We start from the raw sequence: 24,456 nt of genomic DNA on the forward strand, positions 1-24,456 counted from the left end.
ACCTCTCAGGGGCTGCAGCTCCCGCGGAGGCCTTGCACGTCGTGCCCAGCCCCTGGGCGCCACACCTGGAGGGCCCCGCCCGCGACCGCCGGCCTCGGAGCGTGGGCGCCGCCCTGCGGGGCCCTCAGCGCCGCCGGCCGCGCCCCAGGTGCGGGGCCGCGAGGCGCGCGGGCGCGGCGGGGGGGTCCGCTGGGGCGGCCCCGGGTCCGCGCGCGGCTCCGGCCCGGCCGGCGGTGGGCGGGGCCTCCCGCAGCCCCGCCCCGGCCGCCGAGCCGGGTCCCGCACCGGCCAGCGCCAGTCCACAGAGGGCGGCTGTCGGAGGAGGCCGCGGCATCTTCCCGGGCCGGCCACGAGAGGACCTGGGCTCGCCAGGGGCGCCCGACGGAGCTTCCCCGGGGCCCCGCCAGCCCCGCAGCACCCCGCCCGCCACGTCCGGCCGCCCGGCGTCAGGTTCCCAGCCTCAGCCTCACCTGCGGCTCCTCGCTCCCCGGGGCTTCGAGAGGATGCTCGGGCCGCCGGCGGGGACGGCGGGGCAGGAGTGAGCGGGGCTCGAGGCCCCCGTTCAGCCCCTCTCGTCCTGTGCCAGGGGCTCCCCCGAGGGGACGAGCATGGTGGTTGCCCCTTGGAGCCCCCTGGTCTGGGACGTCTGAGAAGATGCCTGCCATGAGGCTGCTCACTTGCTTCCTGCAGCTCCTGGCTGGGCTGGCGCTGCCTGCCGTTCCCCCCAAGGTAAGACACCCCACCACCCCACTTGGGGTCCCTTGATCTTCCCATCCCCAGCACTCAAAGTAGGCAGCTCTGAAATCACAGACCCGCTCCCGGAGCGGCGCCTCCCAGGATGTCCACTCGCTGCCCAGGAGCCGGGCTGGACAGGCGGGTCGTCTGGAAAGAGATCTCGTGCTGGGTTATCCCAGACTCCAGCCCCGGGGTCTGTCTTGTTGGGGGCAGGGAAGCCGCAGGGAAGGGAGGGAGGTTTCCTGTCTGGCCTCTGGAGCCCTGGTGGCTTTGCTAAAAGCATCTCTCCGCTAATCCCAGGCGGGTCCCTGGCCTTGTGATCAGGGCTGAGGCTCCGTGACCAGGCAGGCACCTTCGGGACCTCTGACCTGGCCTGGTGGAGGGGAAGCCAGCTGAACAGGTCATTGGTGGGGAGGCTGGCCCTGCCCCCACCAGTGCTCCAGGCTGAGCCCAGGACTCCTGGGTGGGCTGGGAGCAAGATGAGGGGTTCTGCTCTGCCCTCTTTCCTGGGTGGGCAGCCAGAGCTCCTGAGCTCAGGGCCTGGGGAAGTGAACAGGGCCCTTTTCCCAGGAGCTGGGTGAGTCTGGCCCAGAGCCAAGTTGGGCAGTGAAATCCTGACAAAGCCAAAGAGTTCCCTTCTCACTGTACTGTCCTGCAGCCCTGGGAGTCCCCAGGCCCAGCCCAGGAGTGAATGGGCTGGGTAGCCCCTCAGGCTGAAGAGCTCCACCACCCACCGTCCTCCTGCCTGCTTCAGGGCTGGCCAGAGGTGTAATGTTACCCGAAGCACCAGCTCATGGCGCCACCCGCTGCAGCCCCTCAGCTCCCACCAGCTGATGGCCTCCCCCTGGGTTCTGGCACCCAGCCAAGGCGGGCTGTCCAGGACTCAGCAGGGACAGCCTGGGGGCTGGGTTGAAGGGAGACCCCACAGGATTGCAAGATCTTTGGGACAGAGAAGTTCAAGGATCTCAAAAGCCGCTAGCCTCCCACCCTTTCCGAATGAGGAAACTGAGGCCAGAGAGAGGGGTTGGACCCACCCTGGATCCAGTCAGTTTTTAGTTTGCACCTGGAAAGAGGCAGTTCTGAGACAAGGCAGAGAGTGTGTGCAGTGGATAGGAAGGAGCTCAGAGGGGCTGCTGCTCTTGCCAACACACTGGGCCCCCCTGAGCGCAAAGGCCCAGGGAGGTCCCTCTCATCTCTTCACTCTTCTGTCCGCAGCAGTGGGCCTTGTCTGCTGGGAACGGGTCATCAGAGTTGGAAGGTAAGCCCGGGCTGAGCGTGCACGTGCTCACCCTCCCCACTCCTCTAGTCTCTGCAGAGGATAGGAGGGGATTGACATGGAGAGTGGGCACAGGCTGATAAGTCAGGAGAGAGTCCACAGCTGGCTGACATCCTGGTTGACAAAGCTGACGGGGCCTGAGAGATTTCCCCCCCAACCCCCCATTGTGACTCTGCTGTCTAGAGAGGTGTGTTCCTGGGGCAGGGTCACCCCGCACCCAGAGCAGGGTCAGCACAGTATAACCCGGGCTCGTCGGCTTGCCTCAGGCCCCCCTCCCAGCATGACGCAAGGGGGCAGATGGAGTCTTGGAGGGCAGTGCAGGCACCGAGTGCCAGGGTCCAGACTGGGGGGTCTGGGAGCTGAGTGCAGTGGGCAAGCTGGATCAGGGAGGAGAGGATCAGGGAGGGGTGAGGGGACCTTCCAAGCAGCCCAGCCCTGGCAGAGCTGCAGGGATCTGACCAGGCCTTTCCATTGATTACAAACAGACAGAACATGAGTCGCGCCCTCCCAGCCCCTCCGCTCCCCACCCTGGGTTGCATCAAGTGGGAATCTTCAAAGAGAGAGACATTTGCCAAAGAGACATACGTGCAGAAGGCAGGAGGCCCATGCCAGGCCCCCGTCCTCGCTCCTCCCTCTCTGACTCTCCCAGGACGTGCAGGGAGGCCACACACCACAGCTGAGGCTTCGCGCTGTGCCGTGGGAGAGGGAGCATGTAGGGACGTGCTCACGCACATGAGTGAGAGCCACTGGAGCTGAGAACACACGCCCCAGGCTGGCCTGCCTGCCTGCCCTTCAGCCTGCCTGCCGGTCCCGAATCCCAGACGCCTTGGGCACTGAGGAGGTGGGCGAGGTAGCCCTGAACTTTGTCAGTGCTCACCTTCTCCCCCGTGTGCCCTCTGGGACCAGCACGATGTTCTTCCTGAGACTTGGGGAGGGACCCCTGGCCCGTCTATCCCGTAACTTTTTTGAGGCCGTTAGTGTAGTTCAGACCATCGCTCCCAAAGAAGTGTGAGCCTCAGTTTCCTCATCTGTAAAGTGGAGGCATGAAACGACGTGATATAGAAAGTTCTTTTTCTAAGATTCTCTGAGTCCACGGAGGAGACACAGGAATGAGTGTGTGTTTCCCAGGGGCTGTGAGGAGGAGGCTTGGAAGTTTAAGTTGATCAGGACGGCTTACCTGTCATCCCGAGCAATCAGGGAGGCTGCACTGTGGCCAGGGGAAGTACAATGAGGTTTGGACCCAGGTTATCAGAATCCGGAACTGCCCTCCTGTCCTGCTACCACCACACAGGGGGCAGCCGCGGCGCTCATTTGCGCTGTGACTGTTCCCCGTGATGGTGTTAGGCGTTTACCAGAATCCTGTCCCGACCACAGACTGTGCGTTAGGGAGCACCGAGATCCTCCGTATCTGACACATGAAGAGGCTGAGTGCTAGAGAGGCCCTTGGGGTCACCCAAAGCCGCAGCACCCCTCCATTATATGGGAGCCCGAGTGCACAGCACCAGCCCTCCCAAGGGCTCTCAGCTGAGAGGCATGAGTGGGGATCCCCTGCTGCTGGCTGGCTGGGTGCCCTGCCAGTGACCATGGAAGGGACACCTGCTGCGCTTGGGCTGGCAGCCAGCGGCTCTGCCCAGCACCGGCCCCTCCCCGGGGGCCTCCCCAGGAGCTTACTCTCAGGATTAAACATTTCCCTTCTTGGGTGGTAGGTGGCTGGAGCGGGGCAGGAATCTCACCCCCGGGGCTGGCAACAGAGCTGAGAGCCCACTCGTGGCCCGGGAGCTGCCCTTGTCAGACAGACTGCCTGCCCTGGCAGGGCGCCTGGTGGGGCCACGGTCTCCATTCCCTGTCGCCCCACCCTGCCTCCGGCGCGGGTCTGCAGGCAGAGGAAGTGCTCTGCGGAGTAGCCAGCAGAGCTCTTTCCTGAGGGGCTTGGCCCACATCTGGAGCTGCGCTCCCGCGCTGGCCCCGCCCCGCCCCCTTTGTTCCTCCCACACACCGTCAGGACCTCCCGGGGTCCTCTGCCCTTTTTCCTGGCGGCTGCCAGGTGAATCAGGTCTAGCTACCTCCCCAGTCGCGCCCTCATGGGCCACGTGGCCCAGAACGCAGTAGATTCCTGGGCCTGGTGAGTTGATGCCCTGTGCACGGTGGGGTGCAGGGTGAGGAAAGGAAACCACTCTTCTGCCGCCAAGCCCCAGCCAGCGCTGCTTAACCTGCAGACTCACTGGCTCCCTGGGCGCGAGCCTGCGGGATGGTGGGCCCTGAGGTGCCCTTCTCTGTCCTGCCGCCTCTGGATGGCTGGTCCCGGAGCAGGGGCTTGAGCCCAGGGTGGTGCTTCGGCGGCTGTTTATGCCTCCACCGGTATTTATGTTTTCCGAGACAGAGATGAAACGTTCGGAGCTGCAGAGCACTCATGGGGAGTTCAGACTAAACAGGCGCCCGCGGAGCTGCCCGCGGGGACGTGCTCCCTCTGACCTGAGTGCAAGGCGCGCGTCCTGGGCTCCGAGGCCGCCTGTGGGGAGCGGGCCCTGTTTTTCACTGAGGTCCAGGGAAAGGGTCCCGGTGTCCTGGAGAAGCAGAATAGGGGAGGCGTCTGAACCTCCTCCCAGCCCCAGCCCTGGCGCCCCTGAAGCAGACAGGGCAGACGCCCCAATAAGCACAGTTGCCTACCTCTGGGGCCGCCTTGGCCAGATCCACGTGGACACACCGCCTCTTGGGTGTTTCCACTAGTTTTCAGTCTTTCTCGTGGGTCTCTGCAAGAGCTGAAGTTTATTTTTCTCCGGGATTACCCTGAGACTCCCACTGCAGGCTCAGTGGAATGGACTTTGTGCCCTTCTACCTCCTAGGAAGAATGAGACTTGGGAGGCAGTGAGGGGCTGCTAGGCAAGGCCATTACTCCGGGGCAGAGGCTGCTGGGCCCCAGGGGAGTGACCCACGAGCTGAGGACAGCCGTCAGGTGTGGGGCAGGATGACCCAGGGCCTGAGCTGTTTCTCTGCCCGCAGTCAAGGCTGTGCCGGGTTTCGTGCACAGAATCACAGACCGTGTGTCAGAGCTGGGAGAAACCTTAGCAACCGTCTATTCCCGTCTATTCTCCCCCCCCCCCCAAGCTGAGGAAATTGATATACCCAGAAAGTTAAGTGACCTCCCCAAGGTCACACAGCCAGTATAGAGTCAAGACTAGAATCAGGTTTTCTGGCTCTGGCTACTCGCTTCCTGTGAGCCTCTGTGTGGGACCAGGCCCCACGCCTTCCCCCTAAGGAACATCTTTTGAGAGATTCCAGATCAGCCCCCCAAGTGTCCCCTTCACAACCACCCAGATGTTGTGGGGGTCAGGGATGTCCCTGATAATCCTCCGTGCTCTAATTGATCAGTAATTACTTAGCCTGTGTTTACCCGATACTTGGGTCTCTGTCCCCACGGAGCCTCGATTTGGTTGTAAAGGAGATAAGAGCCACCAGTGACCGAGATAAGACGAGCCCTTGGGGCCATGTTATGCTCAAAGGGGAAACATATGTTCATTCTAGAACAGAGGGGAAGGCTGCCGAGGGGAGGCAGGGAGGTGGGCCTCGAGAAATGCGTGGGAGACGTTCTTGGGTTAGAAACGAGACGGGAGAAGGAGCATCGCCCTCGGACCACGAGAGCAAAGGCCCAGAGGCGGGATGACGGTGATGCTAGCAAGCCGGGTGTGAGAGTGGGGACGGGCACGTTGCTGGCTGCAGTCTTGGCTGCCAGGCAGAAGAACGAGCCCAGAGTGGTGCCATAAGTATGGACTAGGGTTGGCGAACCCTCCCGGAGGGATTCTGCAAGTCATTCTTGCAGAACTGATTGTTTTCTGCAAATTCCCCAAGACGAAGGAAGTGCCAGGGTGGGCCTAGGAAAGATCCAGAGGGCCTGGGCAGCTGCCAGGGCTTGGTCCTCGCAGCTCCAAGGGCACCGAGGTAAGACTAGAGCAGAGAGCTCGGACACTGAGAGAGGACACTCCACTGGGACTTCGGTTCAGCAGAGTTGCTGAGGGGCCGGCAGCTGTCCCCGGAGAGGTCACATCAGGAGCTCCGAGCAGGGGGAGCTCAGCTAGGGTGGGGGCTTCCTGGAGGAGATGGGCTTCCATGGCGGGGCTCACCCGGAAGGCCCTGCAGGGCTAGGGGAGCTGGTCCTGGGGCTTCAGTTCCCTCCCGGCCTGACCCAACCGTTATGCCTCCTCGTAGTGGTGCCTTTCCAGGAAGTGTGGGGCCGCAGCTACTGCCGGGCCCTGGAGAGACTGGTGGACATCGTGTCGGAGTTCCCCGGCGAGGTGGAGCACTTGTTCAGCCCGTCCTGCGTCTCCCTGCTGCGCTGCACCGGCTGCTGCGGGGATGAGAACCTGCACTGTGTGCCGGTGGAGACGGTCAATGTCACCATGCAGGTAGGGGGGGCTCCTCCCCACGCGCTGCTCGGCCCGGGCTCCGCCCAGCTTAGACGGCCATAGGGCCTGCCCACGGGAAGGGGCCCAGACAGGAGAGGGCAGTCCAGCGTCACACCTGGAGCTCACTCTTACCAGCCCAGCACGTGCCCCTCCTGCCCGAGCCCCCTTCCTAGCGGGGTGCCCACTCACCTCCTCCCTTGCCAGCTTTCTCGCCCTAGCTTAACCCTACTTCAGGTCCCAGGCTATGTGGCTGAGGTTGGAAAAGAAATGTGCATAGATGAAAGAAGCCCCTGTTTAGGGGGCCTCCCTGGTGGCGCAAGGGGTTAAGCACCACACTATGAAGCTATCCTCGGCCTCTGTAGCACGAGTTCAATCCCCGGCCAGGGAGCTACCCACATGGCACGCAGACCTCTCCTGTCTCCCCGCTGCTCCCCTTAACAGTGTATTTCAGTCAGTCTGCCTGTTCTGCTCCCCACTTTGTCTCTGGTGAATCCTTTCACCCCCTGCACCTCTGTCCTAAACCCCAGTTTTTCTATGCATAAATAAATAAATCTTAGGAAAAAAAAAGCCCCTGTTTATACCAGGAGCATCCGGTGCCTTCTCAAGCAAGTTCACACACACACACACACACACAAGGAGAGGGTAGAGGAGTGTGGGAAACTCACGCACCAATCCAGGCATCCAACCTTTTTCTCCTGCAGCTCCTGAAGATCCGCTCCGGGGACCCGCCCTCCTACGTGGAGCTGACTTTCTCTCAGCACGTGCGCTGCGAGTGCAGGTAGGTCCTCCGTGTGGTCGGCAGGGACAGGCCCGTGCACCTGGTATCCTAATTCAAGCGGCTGCTGGTCCTTGCTGCAGGCTGCACTTCCTTCCTGACTGAGGGAGGCCAGAGAAATTGGGGACTGGAGGGGTAGCCCCCAGCACCTGGAGCACAGCCGCTGAAAAGCCACGAGTGGAGGAAGCCTGGATCCCTCCAGATTTACAGGGGCCGGGGCATCCCCTCCCAGGGAGAGGAGGAGGCTGCCACCCATCTGCCACCCCCGGGAGGCAGAGGACGGAGGGGTGGAGGTTTCCTCCGAGTCACACCCTCCCCCTGCAGAGCCTCTGAGCAGCACCAGCGGTGCTGCCTGTTTGGACACTGCACAATGGTACCAGGAGCAGCAGGCCTGGCACTGCCAGCCAGGCTCCAGGAAGAGCTCGCCTGGGCCATGACGGAGACCCCGTTCTAGAGGTCCCGAGCCCTGTCATGGAGCCAGAAGAGGGGAGAAGATGACCATTTACTGAGCATCCACTCTGCCTAACCCCATGCTCGGCACTTAAATGTGTCTTCTCATTCATTCAACAAACATTTATTTTGAGCACCTACGGGATGCCAGGCAGTGCCGGTGATGCTTGGGATACAGTAGTGAGCCAGACTCACGAGGTCCCTGTTCTCATAACAACCCTAAGTGGTGTGTTCTGTTATCACCCCCACTTGAGAGATGGGCAAGCCGAGGCTGGGTTTAATTACATGATCTGTCCCAGCTGGTGAGTGAACCCCAGCCCGTCTAACCCTTACCTTAAGCTTGTCTTTGTTCACATCCCCCCTAATGACCAGCTCCCCACTGGCCGGGAGCCCCAGTGTTGCCAGAGCTTGGCCCTGCCGGGTGTCCAGGACTCTGGCTGGCTGGGTGTCCAGGGCTCTGGTCCAGGGCCGGGTGTCCAGGGCTCTGGCTTGGCCCTTTTGAACCCAAGCCCAAGCTCTAGGTTCTCGTCACTGTGCTGCTGTTGGGGTTCCTGCCTCCATCTGCTTCCTCCCCTCTCTCCCAGGGCTCACACCTATAACAATAGTTTATTCATGGATCTCCCGCCATCCCCAGCACGTGGCCAGACAGCGCCCGTTCACCTTCCACATCACCTTTGCCCTCACACTCACAGACACTCTGTAGGGACGGGCAGATGGAGCTTCCAGGAGTGTCCCGAGAGACGTGGGAGACAGCCCAGCTGGGGAGACAGCCCAGCGAGGGCAGCATTCTCTGGCCCCAGAGTGGACTGTTACCACACTGTTCCCAGGGAAGACGGGTCCTGTCCCCTTCCAACTGGCTGGACAACAGGAGCACCTTTCTTCTCACTTCTGGGACCACAGCCACAGCCCCAGAGGCAGAGCCAGGGCACGCCTGGGGACGGGGCACTGGTGCTCACCTCCCCTCGCCTGCCCCCTCACCCTTCCCCCTGCCCTTGCCTGCAGCACCACGTATCCCCACAGCAGGGGTGACAGCTGTGTCCTGACAGGCAGTCTAGGCTGGCAGCCAGCCTCCTCCAGCCTCGCCCCTCACTCACCGTCCTGTTGGAAACTCCCGGGGTGCAGCCTGGAAGGAAGGGCAGGCAGCGGGATGGATGAAGGGAGAAAGGCAATAGGGAACACACTCCCGGATCCCAAGTTTGATGCCAAGAGGCCCAGGCGTGCAGGAGGGGATACAGGGGTGTCCCGAGAGGGCATGTGTGCCTCCCTTAGAGGGTCAGGTTGCCTGGAGGGGGAGCCAAGCCCAGAGGTGGCTGGCCCGCTCCCTCACTGGCTCCATGCTGCCCCCTCGTGGCTCCAGCTCCAACTGCAAGACCTCGTAGTAGGATGTCCGAGGGGAGATGGGGGGTGGTGGGATGGCGGTATCCGGGAGCCCCGCTTTTCCTCTTTCCTCATTTCCCCCCGCCCCTCTCTCTGTCTGTTTTCTCCAGGCCTCTACGGGAGAAGATGAAGCCAGAAAGGTAAGTGGCCTGGCTGGGGCTCCAGGCGATTCTTGGGCCTGCCCCCCTGTCCTAGCATGAGGGCCCCCAGCCTCTTGGTCCTGACGCTTTTGGCTTATTGCAGGAGGAGACCCAAGGGCAGGGGGAAGAGGAAGAGAGAGAAGCAGAGACCCACAGACTGCCACCTGTGAGTGCACGGGGTGGGGGCGGGGCCAGGGATGGCACAGAGGCCGGGCCAGAGGGGCGCCCAGCCCTGCCACAGGGTCAGCAGTCGGGAAGGGGGACAGCCAGGCCAGGGTAGTCTTGGGAAGCAGAATAGGGACCCTGGCACCTCCGAAGGTCCCTAGGGTCCAGGAAACATCCGGGGGCCTTCCTCCTGTCCTGGCTCAGTCCCGAGTCTCTGTGTGGCCTCCAGCAAGTCATGTCAACCCTGTGAGCTGAGTATTTCTTTGTGTGGGGAAGGGAAGTGAGGCAACGCACCAAGCGCTCGGCCGCTGTACACACCCACCAAGCACTGACTGTGGGCCGGGGATGTCATGACCCAGCCCGCAGGGTCTCTGCTCTTTCAGCGTTTCCATGTTGGTGATGGAAAGTCTAGGAAGGCGCAACCCCCTGCTGCCTCTTAGGCCAGTATTTTAGTCCCTCTCCTCCCAGGGGGTCTTGGGGTCCACTTGCTTCCTCCTTCCCTCTTTTCCCTGCCCCCCCTTGGGGGTGCCCAGCCTGGAATCTGTGGGGTCTGAGTCTGTGGGGAGAGAAAGACTAGAGCAGGGAAAGCCCAATGTGAGTAAATAATAAAAACAAAATATTTCACGTGTGCAGTTGAGCAGCCCCTCCAGGGCTCTCCTTCAGGGCCCGTCTCCACCCCACCCGAGTCATGTCATGCTGAGCTCACCCAGGTCAGCAGCCATTAGCCGGCCTCTCCATGAGCAGAGACCTCCAGCTAGCTCCGCGAAGGCAGGGCTTCTGGGGAAATTGGTCGGTGGGAGGCCAAGGCATGGGCTCTCTCTCTGGTCCCAGGGCCCAAGCAGTGACTTGGGGAAGCCCTGGTGGTGCAGTCAACACAGGGCTTCCCTTGCGGGTCATGTCCCATCTGCCAGGGCAGTGGTCTCATTGGGAGATCTCCAGAAAAAATTAAAAACACCCATGGGCCTCCTGGCTCATTTTTAAGTTGATGTTGAACTTTTTCATCGTAATTGAAAATGGTTGAAATATATCATTTCTGGCATGTTGTAAATATTAATTTTTTTTTATTTTAAAGATTTATTTATTTATTTATACAAGCACTGGGTACAGTCAGAAGCGCGGGAGGGTGAGAGAATTCACCATGTGGGACCCTCACCGGGTGGCCGGGGATCGAACCGGTGCTGCAGAGGCTGCGGGCAGCTTCGCAACCCAGTGCTCAACTGCTGCGCCACTGGGGAGGCCCAATATTACTATTTTTAATGTGAAACTATGATATAGCTCTCCAGGTGTGGCCTGTGGACTGTGCCTGATTTAATAGTCACCATCATCCACTTTTTAAAAAATGAAGAACAGCAGCAAAAAGAATACGTAAATACCTTCCATGGATAGGTGCATATTTACATGGCTGCTTTTTTCCTTGAACTTGTGTCTCCGGTTCATTTTCCCTGAGAATTTCAGCCTAGTGCAGCATATTTAATGCCCAGATGTCCTTTTTTTGTTGCCTTGTCATATTTATCTGCCACAACCGTGGTATATTAGTGGGGATTATTTTAAATGTCCTGTAAACATAAAATTCTGAATTAAATTTTTCTCCTGAAATGAATCATCCCAGTAATTATAGTAGTACCACGGGGCCAAACAGCACAAAGACGTCACATTTTGATAAATGTGAAAGAGAAAAGTACGATCAGCCCAATGAGTCGGATGTGGCTACCTCTTTACAATGAGTTAATGAACCTGTTAATGAATATTCTCTCCTGCCGGAACTATGACATTACTCAGCATTAATTCCATTTCTTTTATCAATTTGTGTAGATTAGGAAGGCTCTGTACCCTGCTCACACAGATAACTAAATGGGATTAATGTCCCCCGATCATTTGAACTTCTAAGATATTTGCCAAAAGACCCCTCAAGGTGATCTGCTAACAAAAAATACCTCTGATGACATCAACTGACAATTGGGCCAAGTTCTTCAATTTGGTTGAAAACAGAGACTTGGAAACCACCTGACTTGCAAAAGCCTTGGTTACCCCGTCATTTGCCATATTTCCCTTCTCAATATCTAGTCCAGTATCTTGAATTGTTCTTTATTCAGTGTCCCAGCCAGCCACCCCCGTACTGTTACCTCGGGAGGGAAGACCATAACAGGATTTGGAAAGGGCAAAAGGGGGGCAAGCAAGTGGGGCTGCAGCAGTTTTAGGGGAGTACATGTGGGCACTGAAAACCCTAGTGTAACCAGAGGCACGACTGCATGGGCTCCAAGCTGGCTCTGGCACGGACTAGATGTGTGACCTTGGGCTGTTTCTTGACCTCTCTGAGCCTCAGTTTGCTCATTGCATAAGGATGGTAAAAATAGTGCTTTCCCCATGGGGTGTCGTTAGGGTGAAGAACTGGTGCTTAGGGTAGAGCTGGGACCTGGGCGAGTGCTTGGAGAAGCCTCTCCCAGCTTCTTACTGGCTTCAGTGCAAGCAGAGGGCCAGGGGTGCTGCCATCTTCCCGTGCCCTGCCCAGGCTTCCCCTTTGGGTCTGTTCCCCCTCCCCTAGGAGGGGTTCCACCCTCTGTAGTATACTGACAGCCCCTCTCTGTGCTTGGTCTCTGGCAGGTGCGGTGATACTGTTCCCCGGAGGTAACCAGCCCCTCGGAGGAGAGACCCCACACCCGGCTCGTGTATTTATTACCGTCACACTCTCAGTTACCTCCCTGCTGGCACCTGCCCTCTATTTATTAGCCAATTGTATCCCTGCTGAATGACTCGCTCCCTCCAAGAAGAGGGACAGGGAGGGTCAGGACCCTCAGGAATTCAGTGCCTGAAACAGAACGTGAGAGAAAGAAAGAAGGCAGCCACAGACCGCGCGCGCCTCAGCTGGGGAAGAAGCAGATCGTGTGGCTTTCTGAAGGGCGGGCCGGGCCCCAGAGGTCTCACAGGTCTCCCCGGAGCTAGAGAGACAAGGAGAGGGGGCGCCATCTCCTGTTCCACAAGGAGAGGGGGCGCCATCTCCTGTTCCTCGGCCTGGGGCTCTGCAGACAAGCAGCCACGGCTGTGGGAGTCCAGCTGGGTGGGGACCAGGTGGGGTGGAAGGTTGGCCCCACCTCCGCCTCTTGGCAGCAACGCAAGGCAGCAAGGCTGCGCCCTGAGACCAGAATGTTCAGCTCTGGAGAACAGCGGTTGCCTGGGGGCCTCTGCCACTCCTCGTCCCCTCTGGTCTCTCCTCACATCTTGCCACTGCTTGTGCTGGGACGTTGTTCTTTTTGGCCACGGCATCACCATCATGCCCCCTCAGGGACACAGGCAAAGAGTGGGCCCCAAGCTGGACACGGAACAAGCTGCCCACCCCCCATGTCTGTCTGACTGCCAAGCCAGTTTCTCTTGAATAAAGTATTCTAGTCTGGAAACTGCTTCTCCAGGGGAGTGTGTCTGCCGCCACCATGGGGACCAGCAGGAAATAAAGGAAGCAGGACAGCAAGAGGGATCACTGGCGCCCTGGGGCGGCTCCCGCCTATTCTCGTCGCAACCTGGGGCATCTTCTTCCCAGCTGCTTTATTTCTTTTTTAAAGATTTATTTATTTTATTTATACAAGCACTGGGTACAGTTAGAAGCGCGGGAGGGTGAGAGAATTCACCAGAGCCAGAGCGGGGAGCAGAGCAGGCAGAAGGACCCAAGTACACTGCTGAGGGGAGCAGCAGGCGGCAGGAGAGGTCTGCGCGCCATGCGGGACCCTCGCCGGTGGTCGGTGGTCGGGGATCAAACCGGCGCTGCAGAGGCTGCCGGCAACTTCACAGCCCAGTGCTCAACCGCTGAGCCACCAGGGGAGGCCCCTTCCCAGCTGCTTTAAAAGGGCAAAATGCTGGGACCCACACATTTCCTAGTGAAGGGCTCTCAAGATGTAGTCTTCAAGCTGGGGGCGCTGCCCCAGCCGTCCCCAAATACCCTCACATTCAAGAGCAGTTGCCTTCCTCTCCCCCACAGCCCTACCACACCCAGCTCAGTGACCCGCCCTCTGCACCCCAGTGAGTGAGGTTCCACGGTGCTCATCCCTAGCCCCAGGGGCCTGAAATGTGCCAACTCTGGCCTGCACAGGGATTCTTCTTCCTCTTCCCTCCCATCTTTCTCTGTATTCCTCCTGAGTCCTTGAAAGGAAAGAAAAAATCTTTTTTGTTTCTTTCAGTCCCAACCATTTACTGTATCAGATTCCCATCTGCCTTTGACCCGTAAGAGGGGTGTGTTTGTGTTGTGTGTGTGTCCTGTGGTTGTGAAAGGAGAGTTCCCCATTCTCTCTCATTTGAGGCTGCTCAGGACAAACCCACAGGAACCTGGAGGCAGGGACCCGCCTGGGGCTTTGGAGGGACGCCATGGATGTCCCGTGGGGTGGGGTGGGGCGGCCCTGTGGAGGCAGCTGCCCTTGGCGGTCTATTCACCCAGGCCTGGACCCTCCTGGCAGACACTCTGGTCAGAATGTGCTTCTGGCTGGTGATCACAGAGGGGGCGTGGGCCAGACCCAGGGGACTTGCTTTGCAGAAGAAACACACTTTCTCTCCCGCTTCTCCATTCTCAAGGGCTACAGCCCTTCTGAGCCGTTGCCTTTGATGGACGGAGAACTGAGAAGAGCAGTCTTGCTCCTTGGCCAGGCCTCTAGCTCAGCTCCATGGGCCCCAGCCCAGCCCCTGTAGCATCTCCAAGACTCAGCTCCACACGAGGTAGATCAGCCTCCCCACGAAGGCCAGTGGGTTAGACAGAGGTTAGGGTTGCTCCTGGAGGCAGGACACAAAAATCTGCATTCAGCATCACAAGCCTCACAGCAGGAATGAGAGGAAAGAGACTGGTTGGCCCATTTCACCATATTGGCAGTCCTTTCAGATCACTTAGGGTTCTTTTCCTTTGCTCTTGATATATCATGGGGCGCCGCCTGTGTACCTAGATACCATGGCAAATAAAACACATAAAGACCTAGCCTTACACTTGAGTGGAGAGACAGACCATAATCACTTATCGCAGGATGTGAGGTGCACTTTAGTGTTGCTCCAATTGGTGACCGGTCCCAGGACTGAGGACAAAAGGATCTTGAGTACCCCACACTCTGAAACAAAGAAAAAACAGCTTGAGACTGGATACATCTGCCTACGGGATTTATTAAGAGCGAGCTGAAGTGATTCTGCTAGGCCCAAACATCTCTCAGCACCCCATTCCTCGGGCTCCATAAGTAGAAGACCAGGGAGGGCGAAGGAGAGACGTCCCTGGAGACCTGGGGGGCTGGCCCAACTGGGTTTGCCATTCATTTCAGCCCATGTGCCATTAGATGGGAAGAGGGCGGGGAGAGTGGGCAGAGAGGACAGAGAGGGGACACTTGGGGCATATGGCAGGACTTTACCATCCATCAGACCAATGGTATGATCCTCTCAATGTCCATGATCCTCTCAAAAGGGAGGTGTGCGAGTGAGGAACCCCACAGATTGTATGTTATGGGTTGTAGGGCTGGGGTAATAGCTAAGTGGGGGATGTCAGAGACTGAAAAAGGGCACTTCAGGGTGCAGTGGTCTGGGGTGGCACTCCAGGGGGTCCACAAGAGAGTTGGCATCCAGCTGCCCATCCTGCCGGGAAGAGGGGCTTTCCCTCTAGCTCTGCTTTTGTGTGAAAGAGAAGTTGCTGTGGAGAAGGAAGGAGGAGGAGGCGTACGGAGCAGTCCATGCCCCTCCCCACTTCCTTGGGCCAAATCCAGGCCCTGCCTGGGGGAGGAAAAGGGTTCGTCTTAAATTGGATGGACTGGCTTAGATAGGGCTAGATCTTCAATAAATTAAAATGACAAGAACATTAGTAGTTCTGCCCAAGATGCTTTTAAGAGACAGGAAAAGAAGAATCAACATAGTTCGCCTCAAACCAATGAGGAGGAGAAGGAACTGGTTTGTTTGTACCTCCACTGTTTACTCAATACGCAAGTCAAATATGTAAGCAAAGAATTAATAAGAAAATATCTTATTGCCAAAATGTGATTCTGGCATATTAGAGATGGCCTTGAATTTCTCAAGAGGTGAGATCTCGGTTTCCTCCCTTTGAAGCTGAGTTGACCCAGCTCTGCCTTCATCAGTATAGCATGGCAGAAGAGACCCTAAACTGGTTCCAAGGTCTTTCAAGAGGATTGGCAGCTTCTGCCTTGGCCTCTTGGAACCCTGAGTTGCCATGTAAGACATCCAACTAGTATGAGGTCACCGGGTGGGAAGGAAGCCCAAGGTGTGTGCATATATATGTGTATATACATATGCATACACATACACACACACACACACACACACAGAGGAAAGATGCTCAGCCAGCCTCTAGTTGTTCCAGCCCCCAACCATGACAGCTATCTCAGCTGAGGCCCCAAGATCCCGTGGAGCAGAGAAGAATGGCTCCTGCTGCACCCAGATTGATTTCCTGATTCAGAGAATCATGAACTGATTCACAGAATCAGAATCATGAATAATAAGAAATTGTTTGGGGCAGTTTGTTAGACATCATTAGGGCTGAATGAGAAATAAGGAAAGGTGATAAGGCAGTGTTTGGGGGAAGTACTCTAGGCTAGGCGGTCACAGACGGCCTCTTTGTGCAGGTGATATTTATGGTGGAGTTTGAAGGACAAAATTTGGTCATGTAAAGAGCGCTCCAAGCAGGGCAGAGCTGATGCAAAGGCCAAGAAGGAATCCCAGCTGGAAGGAGCATGGTGGGTGAGGGAGGGAAGGGCTGGAGATGCGGTGTTAGGGGTAGGCAGGGCCCAGATCATGAAGAGCTTGGCGAGACTGGGCAAAGGTTTGAGCTTTGTACAACACAGAGGGAAAGCTTTGGCAGTTTCAAGCAGGTGGTCCAGGCTGGAAGGAAACAATAGTCTATACACTTTTGAAAGATTAACCTGCCTTTTGTGTGGAGAGTGGATTCCAGGGGTACAAGACTGGAGGTACAAATGCCATTTAGAAGGCTGTAGCAAATCTAGGCAACTAATTATGGTGGTTTGGTCTAGGAAGAAATGATGGGGGTGGAGAGACATAGATAGTTTGGTCTTAATTATGCCTGTGGATTGGTTACCCATGAACTCATTCATGAACACGAGTCTACTAGGACTAGGCATTTGTTGGAGATGCCTGAGTGATGGGGCAAAATATATTGCATATGAAGTTTTCCAGTTTCCTCCACTTACTTAAGAAACTGCAAGAAACAAGGAGAATAACGGACCTCCCTGGTGGCACAAGGGGTTAAGCACCGCACTATGAAGTTATCTGCAGCCACTGCAGGACAAGTTCGATCTCCAACCAGCCAAGGAGCTACGCACATGGTGCAGCAGACCTCTCCTGACTCTCCCACTGCTCCCCTCAGCAGCGTATTTCATCAGTCGGCCTGTTCTGTTCCTCACTCTGTCTCTGGTGGATCCTCTCACCACCCCCCCGCGCCTCTGGCCTAGACCCCAGTTCTTGTATGCTTAAATAAATAAATCTTTAAAAAAAAAAAAAAAAGGGAAGGAGGAGAATAAGGAGCAAGATCTTGGCTGGAGAGGCTAAGCTGATTTACCTAAGAAGTAAGATAGAGAGGACATGCAGGAAGAGGGAAACAGACCTCAGGGTTGTGGCTAAAGAGGGCGCTGGCTGTGGAGCTTTTGATGATTAGGTTAAATCAGGGGTGAAGGAAGGGTTTTGGGGGGAAGTGCTGCCACACTTCCCTAATGCTGAGGGCCTGGCTTTCTTCGAGAGGCTCACTAGATGAGACACGAGGCAGAGATGCAGCCCAGAGGATACCGGGATTAGCTAGAGGTACAAAGAGACAAATAAGCACTGTCTTTTCACTTAAAAACTTAGTCAAAAGAACCAGATATGCGCAGGTGATTATAATAGAAGGAAAGCAGGCCAGTAGCTTAAGTAAAAGCAGATGAAGTGCTGCTCAGGGAACCTGAGATGGCTGAGATGACTTACATATGGGGAAAACATGGCTTTACAGAGCTGGAGGCATTTGAGCTGTGACTTGAAAATGGACAAGACTGGATGTGAGGAGAGGCTGGGAAGGTGGTCCAGGTGGAGGCAACACACTAACAGAGACACAGAGGTGGGAAAACCTATAGCTGTAGAGGGATTTTCAAGAGGTTCGATATCTGATGCTCACTGTACATGAAGCAGAAAGTGATAAGGCTGGAAGAAAGGCTGGACCCCGACGCTGTCCTAGAGAATTAGGGTTTTGCTAAGCAGTGGGAGACCCTAAAATGTTTTAAGCAGGATACTGGCAAGATCTCGGAGTTCAAGACTGAAAGAAAGTTTACAAATAATTCCTTTCTACCTCCTGCTTTTACAAATGAAGAAACTGAGGCCAGGCCTATCCAAAACCATAAAAGTTCAGTAAGCCAGGATTCAAAGATTTACCAGTAAATGACCAAAAGGGAATTGAATCCAGATCTATCTCCAAAGCCTTTCTCTCTACCCCTCACCACATCTCCTCAGGATGGAGAGCAGAGGAGAGGAAGAGGGGAGGAGGGGAGGAGAATTGGGTCTGCTCCAAGCCTGAGAAGCAGGCCAGACATCTGTGAGGTGGGTCGGGTGGGTCGAGAGAAGAGAAACTCTGATGGGAAATCAAGGCTCCAGACAGGGCGGTGACAAGACAGAGCCTTGGTGTGGAAAGAAGGCTGTCTGTCAGCTTTAGAGCCCAGCAGCTGTTTTCCTAGAGAAGGCTGACCCTTCCCTTTCCTGAGGGAAGCCGGGAGCACTCCTCCCCCTGATATTGGCTGCCACAGAGGCAGCTGCAGGGCCCCTGCTAGCTGTCTGTGGGCCCCACCTCAGAGGCCCTGGGGCTCCAGGCCAAAAAAATGGTGTGTTTTTAGTCCCTGAGGTAACTTTGTTACAATGGAAACCACGTGGGCTGGGCAATCAGGCAGGGAGGAGGTTGAGGGCTTCCCCACCAAGTTGGGCCCACTCCCTGTTCTCATCCTGAGAGGGTGTTACCTGAGTGACAGGAGGGACCAGCCACCATGCTGATCTCTGTGAGGAGCTCTGAAAACCAGTCTCTGTCTTCAATCCGATTCAGAGTAGGAGAGATTCCCCCTGCTCCCCCACCACGGACACCCATGCTCTAAGTCTTGCCCTTCTCCTTCTCTCTCCTCTTAGGTCCCTGCCCCCACCAGCAATCACCCTGGGCCACCCCTGAGTAACCATGTGGGCAATACGGTAAGGGGAGCCTCTGCTCACACAGCCCAGGCTGATAGCGCTGGCTGTTTACAGACATGTGACCGCCTGCCGCCCCAAGTGAGGGGCTGAGGTTTAGACTGTAATGGTGATATCCTTCCCTCCTTGAGTTCTTTATCCCTTTCAAAGTTGTTTCTGCCACAACCCTCTTCTGAAGCCTCTGAAGTTTTCTCACTTGCCAGACAAGCTGGAAGAAAGTCCTGAGAGGGTGAGAAATCTGCCCAAGGAATTTCAGCCCCAGAGTCTCTAGAGGGCCAGGGGGCTGACAGCTGGCCACAGCTGGCTGCCACAGAGCAAGCAGAAGCTGATGTCTTGCAGACTCTGATTCATTTGTGGACCTTGGGCCAGATTTGTGGGGTCATGAAGGTCATCACACCAGAGAGAGGGGTCCCATCAGAACCTGGGTGGGGGTGTCCCAGAAACGTCCTCCCTCATCAACTGAAAATACAACTTCTCCTCAGACCTGGGAGACAAAGGGGAGCTGGGACTCTTCTCTCAGAACCAAGTCCTGCATCCAAAGCCAGAAGACTCTGGGTGCTGCAAGTGCTCAGATCAAACCATCCCCAGCATCCTCAAGATGTTCCACTCTGGCATGCAGGCTGAGGGAGCAATGAAGCCCCTGGAGGCTAACGGAGAAGTGCTTGCCTTTCACCTAATCCTTTTGCTCTTTTTTTAATTGAAAAAGCAATCACTTTTTAATGACCCAGAAAAATGTACTTTGGGGTGAATCATCCAGTTGTAGAATAATCTGTAAACATGTTCTCTCCATCTGAGAAACTCATCTTTATTTTCAGAGTAAAGTGAAATCACCTCTCCTTGTCAGGTGAAGTCCCCCTCCTTTTGTAGTGCCCAAAGATCGAGCAGCACGTCCCCCAAGAAGTCGATAACGGCCGATGCAAGAACAAAAGGGAGTTTATTACGGGTTCGAGTCCGGGCTCACGACACGCACCGACACAGTGGTGGCTATCGAGAGCCCCAAACAAAGGAAACAGGGATCTTTTATAAGGTGACAAGCAGGTTAGAAAATTAAATCATGTTGGCAATCACTTATTGGCTACAAGGGTGCATTTACTAACTCTGGCATGCCCGTGGCTATAATTCTAAGCTGATTGGTCAGACTGAGATGCAGCTTCAGTTATGGTTAGTTTGCCCCCATTGATGGTTGGAATGGTCCAGGTTGGTCACTACTGGTCACTCGAGATGGGGTGAGGGTGAGTCAAGGAGTTAGCTGTCTCTGGAATGCAGTTGTCATCCTCAGGACAGCCGAACAGCAGTACCTAAAACTCTAAAATGGCAGCTGCACACAAAATGTCTGAACAGTGGTATGCCTAACTCTAAAAAAATGCTGCCCCCTACACACGTAGGTCCCACACTTTGTCCTCCCTCGACCCCCTCACCTTGTCCCTGGGTTTAGGATTTAAACCTTTTTCTTCCCAAGTGAAAGCAGGACCTGCAGGATCATCCCGTTGCCCCATGCGCACAAATTAAACAGATCTTTCTCCTCTGCCAACCTGTCTGATGCTGTTTTTATTACTCCACCGACCTGAGAAGAACCCAGGGAGGTAGAGGGTTTCTCCCCTGTGCCCCAACTGTGCTCTTGGGATCCCTCCTTAGAACCAGCCCCGGCCACTCCAGATTAGCTCCAGAAGCAATCTGCACACTGGCTGTTTGACCGAGACCCTTCATCTGAGCTGCGGGACGACTCCCCTGCCACCCCCATCCTCTTGGGAGAAGGCTAATTGTTGTGTGGCTGTAATAGCAAGCAACTCTTAGACCTAGTTGTAGACCCAGCTTCTACCACCACTCGCTTCAGTTACCATGCTCCTGACGCTGTGTGCACAGTCCTAACAACCCACACGTCTGGCTGCGTAACTGGTGAGCAGCACTCTCACTCCAGTGACCCTGCTTCTAGGGCCAAAGGTCAACCAATTCCTAAACACATTGAAAGCTGACCCATCCCTGAACTCCATGTTGCTCAAAGCCTACGTGAGACGAACTCTCTGCCTTGCCGGAGGCTGCCTTGCAAGTAAAGCTCTCCCTTGCTTTGCTAAGTGATCAATCAGCCTCTTGCTCAACTGTGGGGTGGTCACACCTTTTTTCAATATCACCCCCCCACCCCGCCCACCCCAGTCTTTCTTATAATGTATCACAAATTCTTCCAAAACCTAAAGAACAAGCAATACATTTTTCTCAGCTTGGTAAACCATTAGCCTAGGTTGGGGCCCAAAGTCCCCCCCCCCCACACATTTCCTGCCTTCCTTCTTATCCTTCTGCCCTCCCCCCACATCCTGTACCCACGAGGAGCATCCACAACTTAAATAAACCTCTTTTGATAACGTGGATCATTTCCCTTGGCATAATTTTTATTACGCCGCATGATGTCAAAAGACCCCCATTTTCTCACCACCACCAGACACAGAGGCAGAGAGAGAGGAAGAGATGGAGACATCCTGCCACATATTCTTAATTTCTCCTCTCAAAATGAGGTTGTAGCATACTTGTTATTTTATAACTTGCTTTTCTAAACTTAGCCTTGGTAGGCATTTTCCCATGACATCAGATATTCTACAGTATGATTTTTTAAGTGCTGAATGGCAGCCCATCATTTGGAGATTCTGTGATTTGATGAATTGATCTCTTGCTACACTTTAGTTGCTATTTTTTGTTGTTTTAATAAACAATGCTTTGGATGAACACCCTGAGGATAGGTCTTTTGTGTAGAAGTCTCGCCCATCATAAAAATAACAACAGCAGCAAACATCATGCTTCCAAGTGTCTCCCCGTGTGTTTTATGCTCCCGATTCATGTGTTTTGAAAGTTGTCAACACTTTCAATTTCTTTCTTAGCATTTCCTCTTCTACCCTAAGAGGCTTGCTGTGGTGACTCCAGGATTTCCATAGTGCCAATCAGTTTCCAGTTTCATCTTACTCAGCAGCACACACTGTCTTAGAATTAAACTCCCAGCCCTTTCCTCTTCAGCTTGGAAACGTCCATGAGGTCGGCCCCCTACCCACCTCTTCACCTCATCTAATATCATGCTCCCTCTCCTCTAAGGTCCAACACACTTGTCTTTTCTCAGCTCCTGCAATTTGAGGTGCCCCCTCAGGGCCTTTGCTCATGCTATTTCCTTTGCCAGGAAGTCCCCCACCCCACACACACACCCAACCTCTCAACCTTGCTGACTAACTCACATGTATCAACCATAGCTCAGCTCAAAGGCATTTCCTGAGGAAAGTCTCCCAAACACCCCTTCCCACCAAACTGGGCCTAGCCCACCACTAGAGATTCAGGGAGCATTGTCTCCTTCCTTGTGGAACTACTCATTATGTTCTGAAAAATAATTCTATATGTTATATCATTTCCTATATGTATCTACACGTTTAATATATACTTTTAAATTTTTTTTTAAAGATTTATTTATTTATTTATACAAGCACTGGGTACAGCGCAGGAGGGTGAGAGAATTCACCAGAGCCAGAGCAGGGAGCAGAACAGGCAGATTGACGAAGTACACTGCTGAGGGGAGCAGTGGGCGGCAGGAGAGGTCTGCGCGCCATGTGGGACCCTCACCAGCAGTTGGGGATTGAACTGGTGCTGCAGAGGCTGCGGGCAGCTTTGCAACCCAGCGCTCAACTGATGCACCACTGGGGAGGCCCTAAAATTAGTTTTAACAGCATAAATAATATACCAATATAGTCTGCTCTGTGAAGACATTATAGGCATTGTAGTACCGTCTTTGGCCCAGGTTTATCGGCTGTAAATTAGGATTAATAATAATAACCAGTAGTGTAGTTCCTAAAATTACATAAAATGGTCCATGTTGGGCCTCCCTAGTGGCCCAAGGGGTTGGGGTTCAGCACAGTGCTGTGAAGCTATCTGCAGCCTCTGCAGCACAAGTTTGATCCCCCTGCCAGCCAGGGAGCTACCCACATGGTGCCGCAGACCTCTCCTGTCTCGCCCGCTGCTCCCCTCAGCAGTGTATTTCAGTCAGTCTGCCTGTTCTGTTCCCCACTCTGTCTCCGGTGGATCCTCTCACCCCCCACAACTCTGGCCTATACCTGGGTTCTTGTATGCATAAATAAATAAATCTTTTTAAAAAATGGCCCATGTTGAGTATGAGGTAGTGCCAGGCTCAACAGTAAGGGCTCAATAGGTGTTAACCATTACCATATGTGATGGTTGATAATATGTGTCAAGTTGGTTGGGTCACAAGGTGCCCAGCTATTTGGTTAACTTTATTTCTGATGTGAGTGTGAGAATGTTTCTGAATGAGATTAGCATTGAATCTGTAGCTTGAACAAAGCAGACTGCTCTCACTAATGTGGGTGGGTCTCATCCAATCCATTCAGGACCTGCAGAGAACAAAAAGGTGGATGAAGGGAGAATTTGCTCTCTCTGCCTAAGTGGTGAACTAGGACATTAATCTTCTCCTGCCCTTGGACTAGGACTTGGCCTGTCAATTTTCCTGGTTTCCCTCAGACTCAGATGGAAACAACGTCACTGACATTTCGAGGTCTCCAGCCTGCAGGTGGCAAATCGTGGGCTTTCTCAGCCTCGATAACTGAGTCAATTTCTTACGTGTGTGTATACATAGAAATATATAAACACACATATATACATCTTTCTACCTACCTACCTACATATCTATCTTTCCTATTGGTTCTTGTTTCTCTGGAGAATCCTAGTTAACACACTTTAATATATAGTACTCTTTTGTGTGTGTGTTTTAATATAAATGGCATCACATTAGAGGTAGCATTCAGGAACTATTATTTTTTTCTTAACAATAGGTTTTGGCATGATCATGCATGTAGATTTAGTTCTTTTTAAATGTTGAATAATACTTCAATATAAAAATTTACTATTATTCATGCCTTTCCATATTGATATTCCATACGGTACTAAATTTGGATTTTTTTCACAAATTTTGAATATTGCAAACAATGCTGCAATGAATAGCCATATATACTTATATATCTAGGCAAGTGATATTTTATTTTTTATTTTTTTAAATATTTATTTATTTGTTTGTTTGTTTATACAAGCACTGGGTACAGTCAGAAGAGCGGGAGGGTGAGAGAATTCACCAGAGCCAGAGCAGGGAGCAGAGCAGGCAGAAGGACCGAAGTACACTGCTGAGGGGAGCAGCGGGCGGCAGAAGAGGTCTGCGCGCCATGTGGGACCCTCCTCCGGTGGCCGGGGAGCAGCCGGGAATTGAACTGGTGCTGCAGAGGCTGCGGGCAGCTTCACAACCAGCGCTCAACTGCTGCGCCACCGGGGAGGCCCGGCAAGTGATATTTTAGATTAAATATTTGGAAGTAGAACTGATAAGTCATATATTTCCACTTCAAATAGTTCTGAAAAATCGCCTTCCAAAACGTACTAATTTATATTGCTGCCTCACTAGGAATATTTGAAAAGCGCTTTCCACCTCAGGATGATACTGACATCCTTTGATACTTTCTTCTAACACTGGAGGTTCTTCTCTTTTTTTAAATTTTAGAATTTTAAATTTGGATTCATGTTTGCGTCCGGGATAGGTAGGAATCAATTCCCACCCCCGCCCCCAGCATAAATTAAGTCAATTATCCAAACATCCACATGGAAGAATTCATCTTTGCTCTGCTGGTTTGAAATGCCTCCTTTCTTCTATGTCAGTCTCACCAGCTGCATGAATTTGCTTTGCAACTCTATCGTTTATGCATGTGTCCTAATGCCATCTGTTTATTTATTTATTTTTTTGCGCAGGAGAACTGGGGTGTAGGCCAGAGGAGCGGAGGGTGAGAAGATTCACCAGCGACAGAGTGGGGAACAGAACCGGCAGATTGACTAAAATACACTGTTAAGGCATCGAACTCAGGGCGTGGCAGTGATAGCACTAAGACTTAACCCCTAGGCCACCAGGGAGGCCCTGTTTAAAAACTTTTATATCTGCTTTGTAACATCTCT

General features: G+C 54.3%; 1 protein-coding gene across 3 annotated transcripts; it reads left to right on the forward strand.

Annotated features, from left to right (window-relative positions):
- Window positions 1-654: 654 nt before the first annotated feature.
- PGF (placental growth factor) lies at window positions 655-11,947 on the forward strand (the record flags this gene model as incomplete). 3 transcript variants are annotated; one of them, XM_084241376.1, is made up of 7 exons in its annotated part: window positions 655-729; window positions 1,951-1,993; window positions 6,215-6,411; window positions 7,113-7,189; window positions 9,124-9,153; window positions 9,257-9,319; window positions 11,920-11,947. In XM_084241376.1, the coding sequence occupies 7 exons, from the start codon at window positions 655-657 to the stop codon at window positions 11,945-11,947; spliced, it is 513 nt and encodes a 170-aa protein (XP_084097502.1). The 3 variants fall into 3 exon arrangements, with proteins under 3 accessions (XP_084097502.1, XP_084097503.1, XP_084097504.1); XM_084241377.1 differs by having other exon boundaries at window positions 1,954-1,993; XM_084241378.1 differs by lacking the exon at window positions 9,257-9,319.
- Window positions 11,948-24,456: the final 12,509 nt, after the last annotated feature.

The sequence above is a fragment of the Talpa europaea genome (genome assembly GCF_964194135.1).
Source record: "Talpa europaea genome assembly, chromosome: 8".
Classification (NCBI taxonomy): Eukaryota; Metazoa; Chordata; class Mammalia; order Eulipotyphla; family Talpidae; genus Talpa; species Talpa europaea.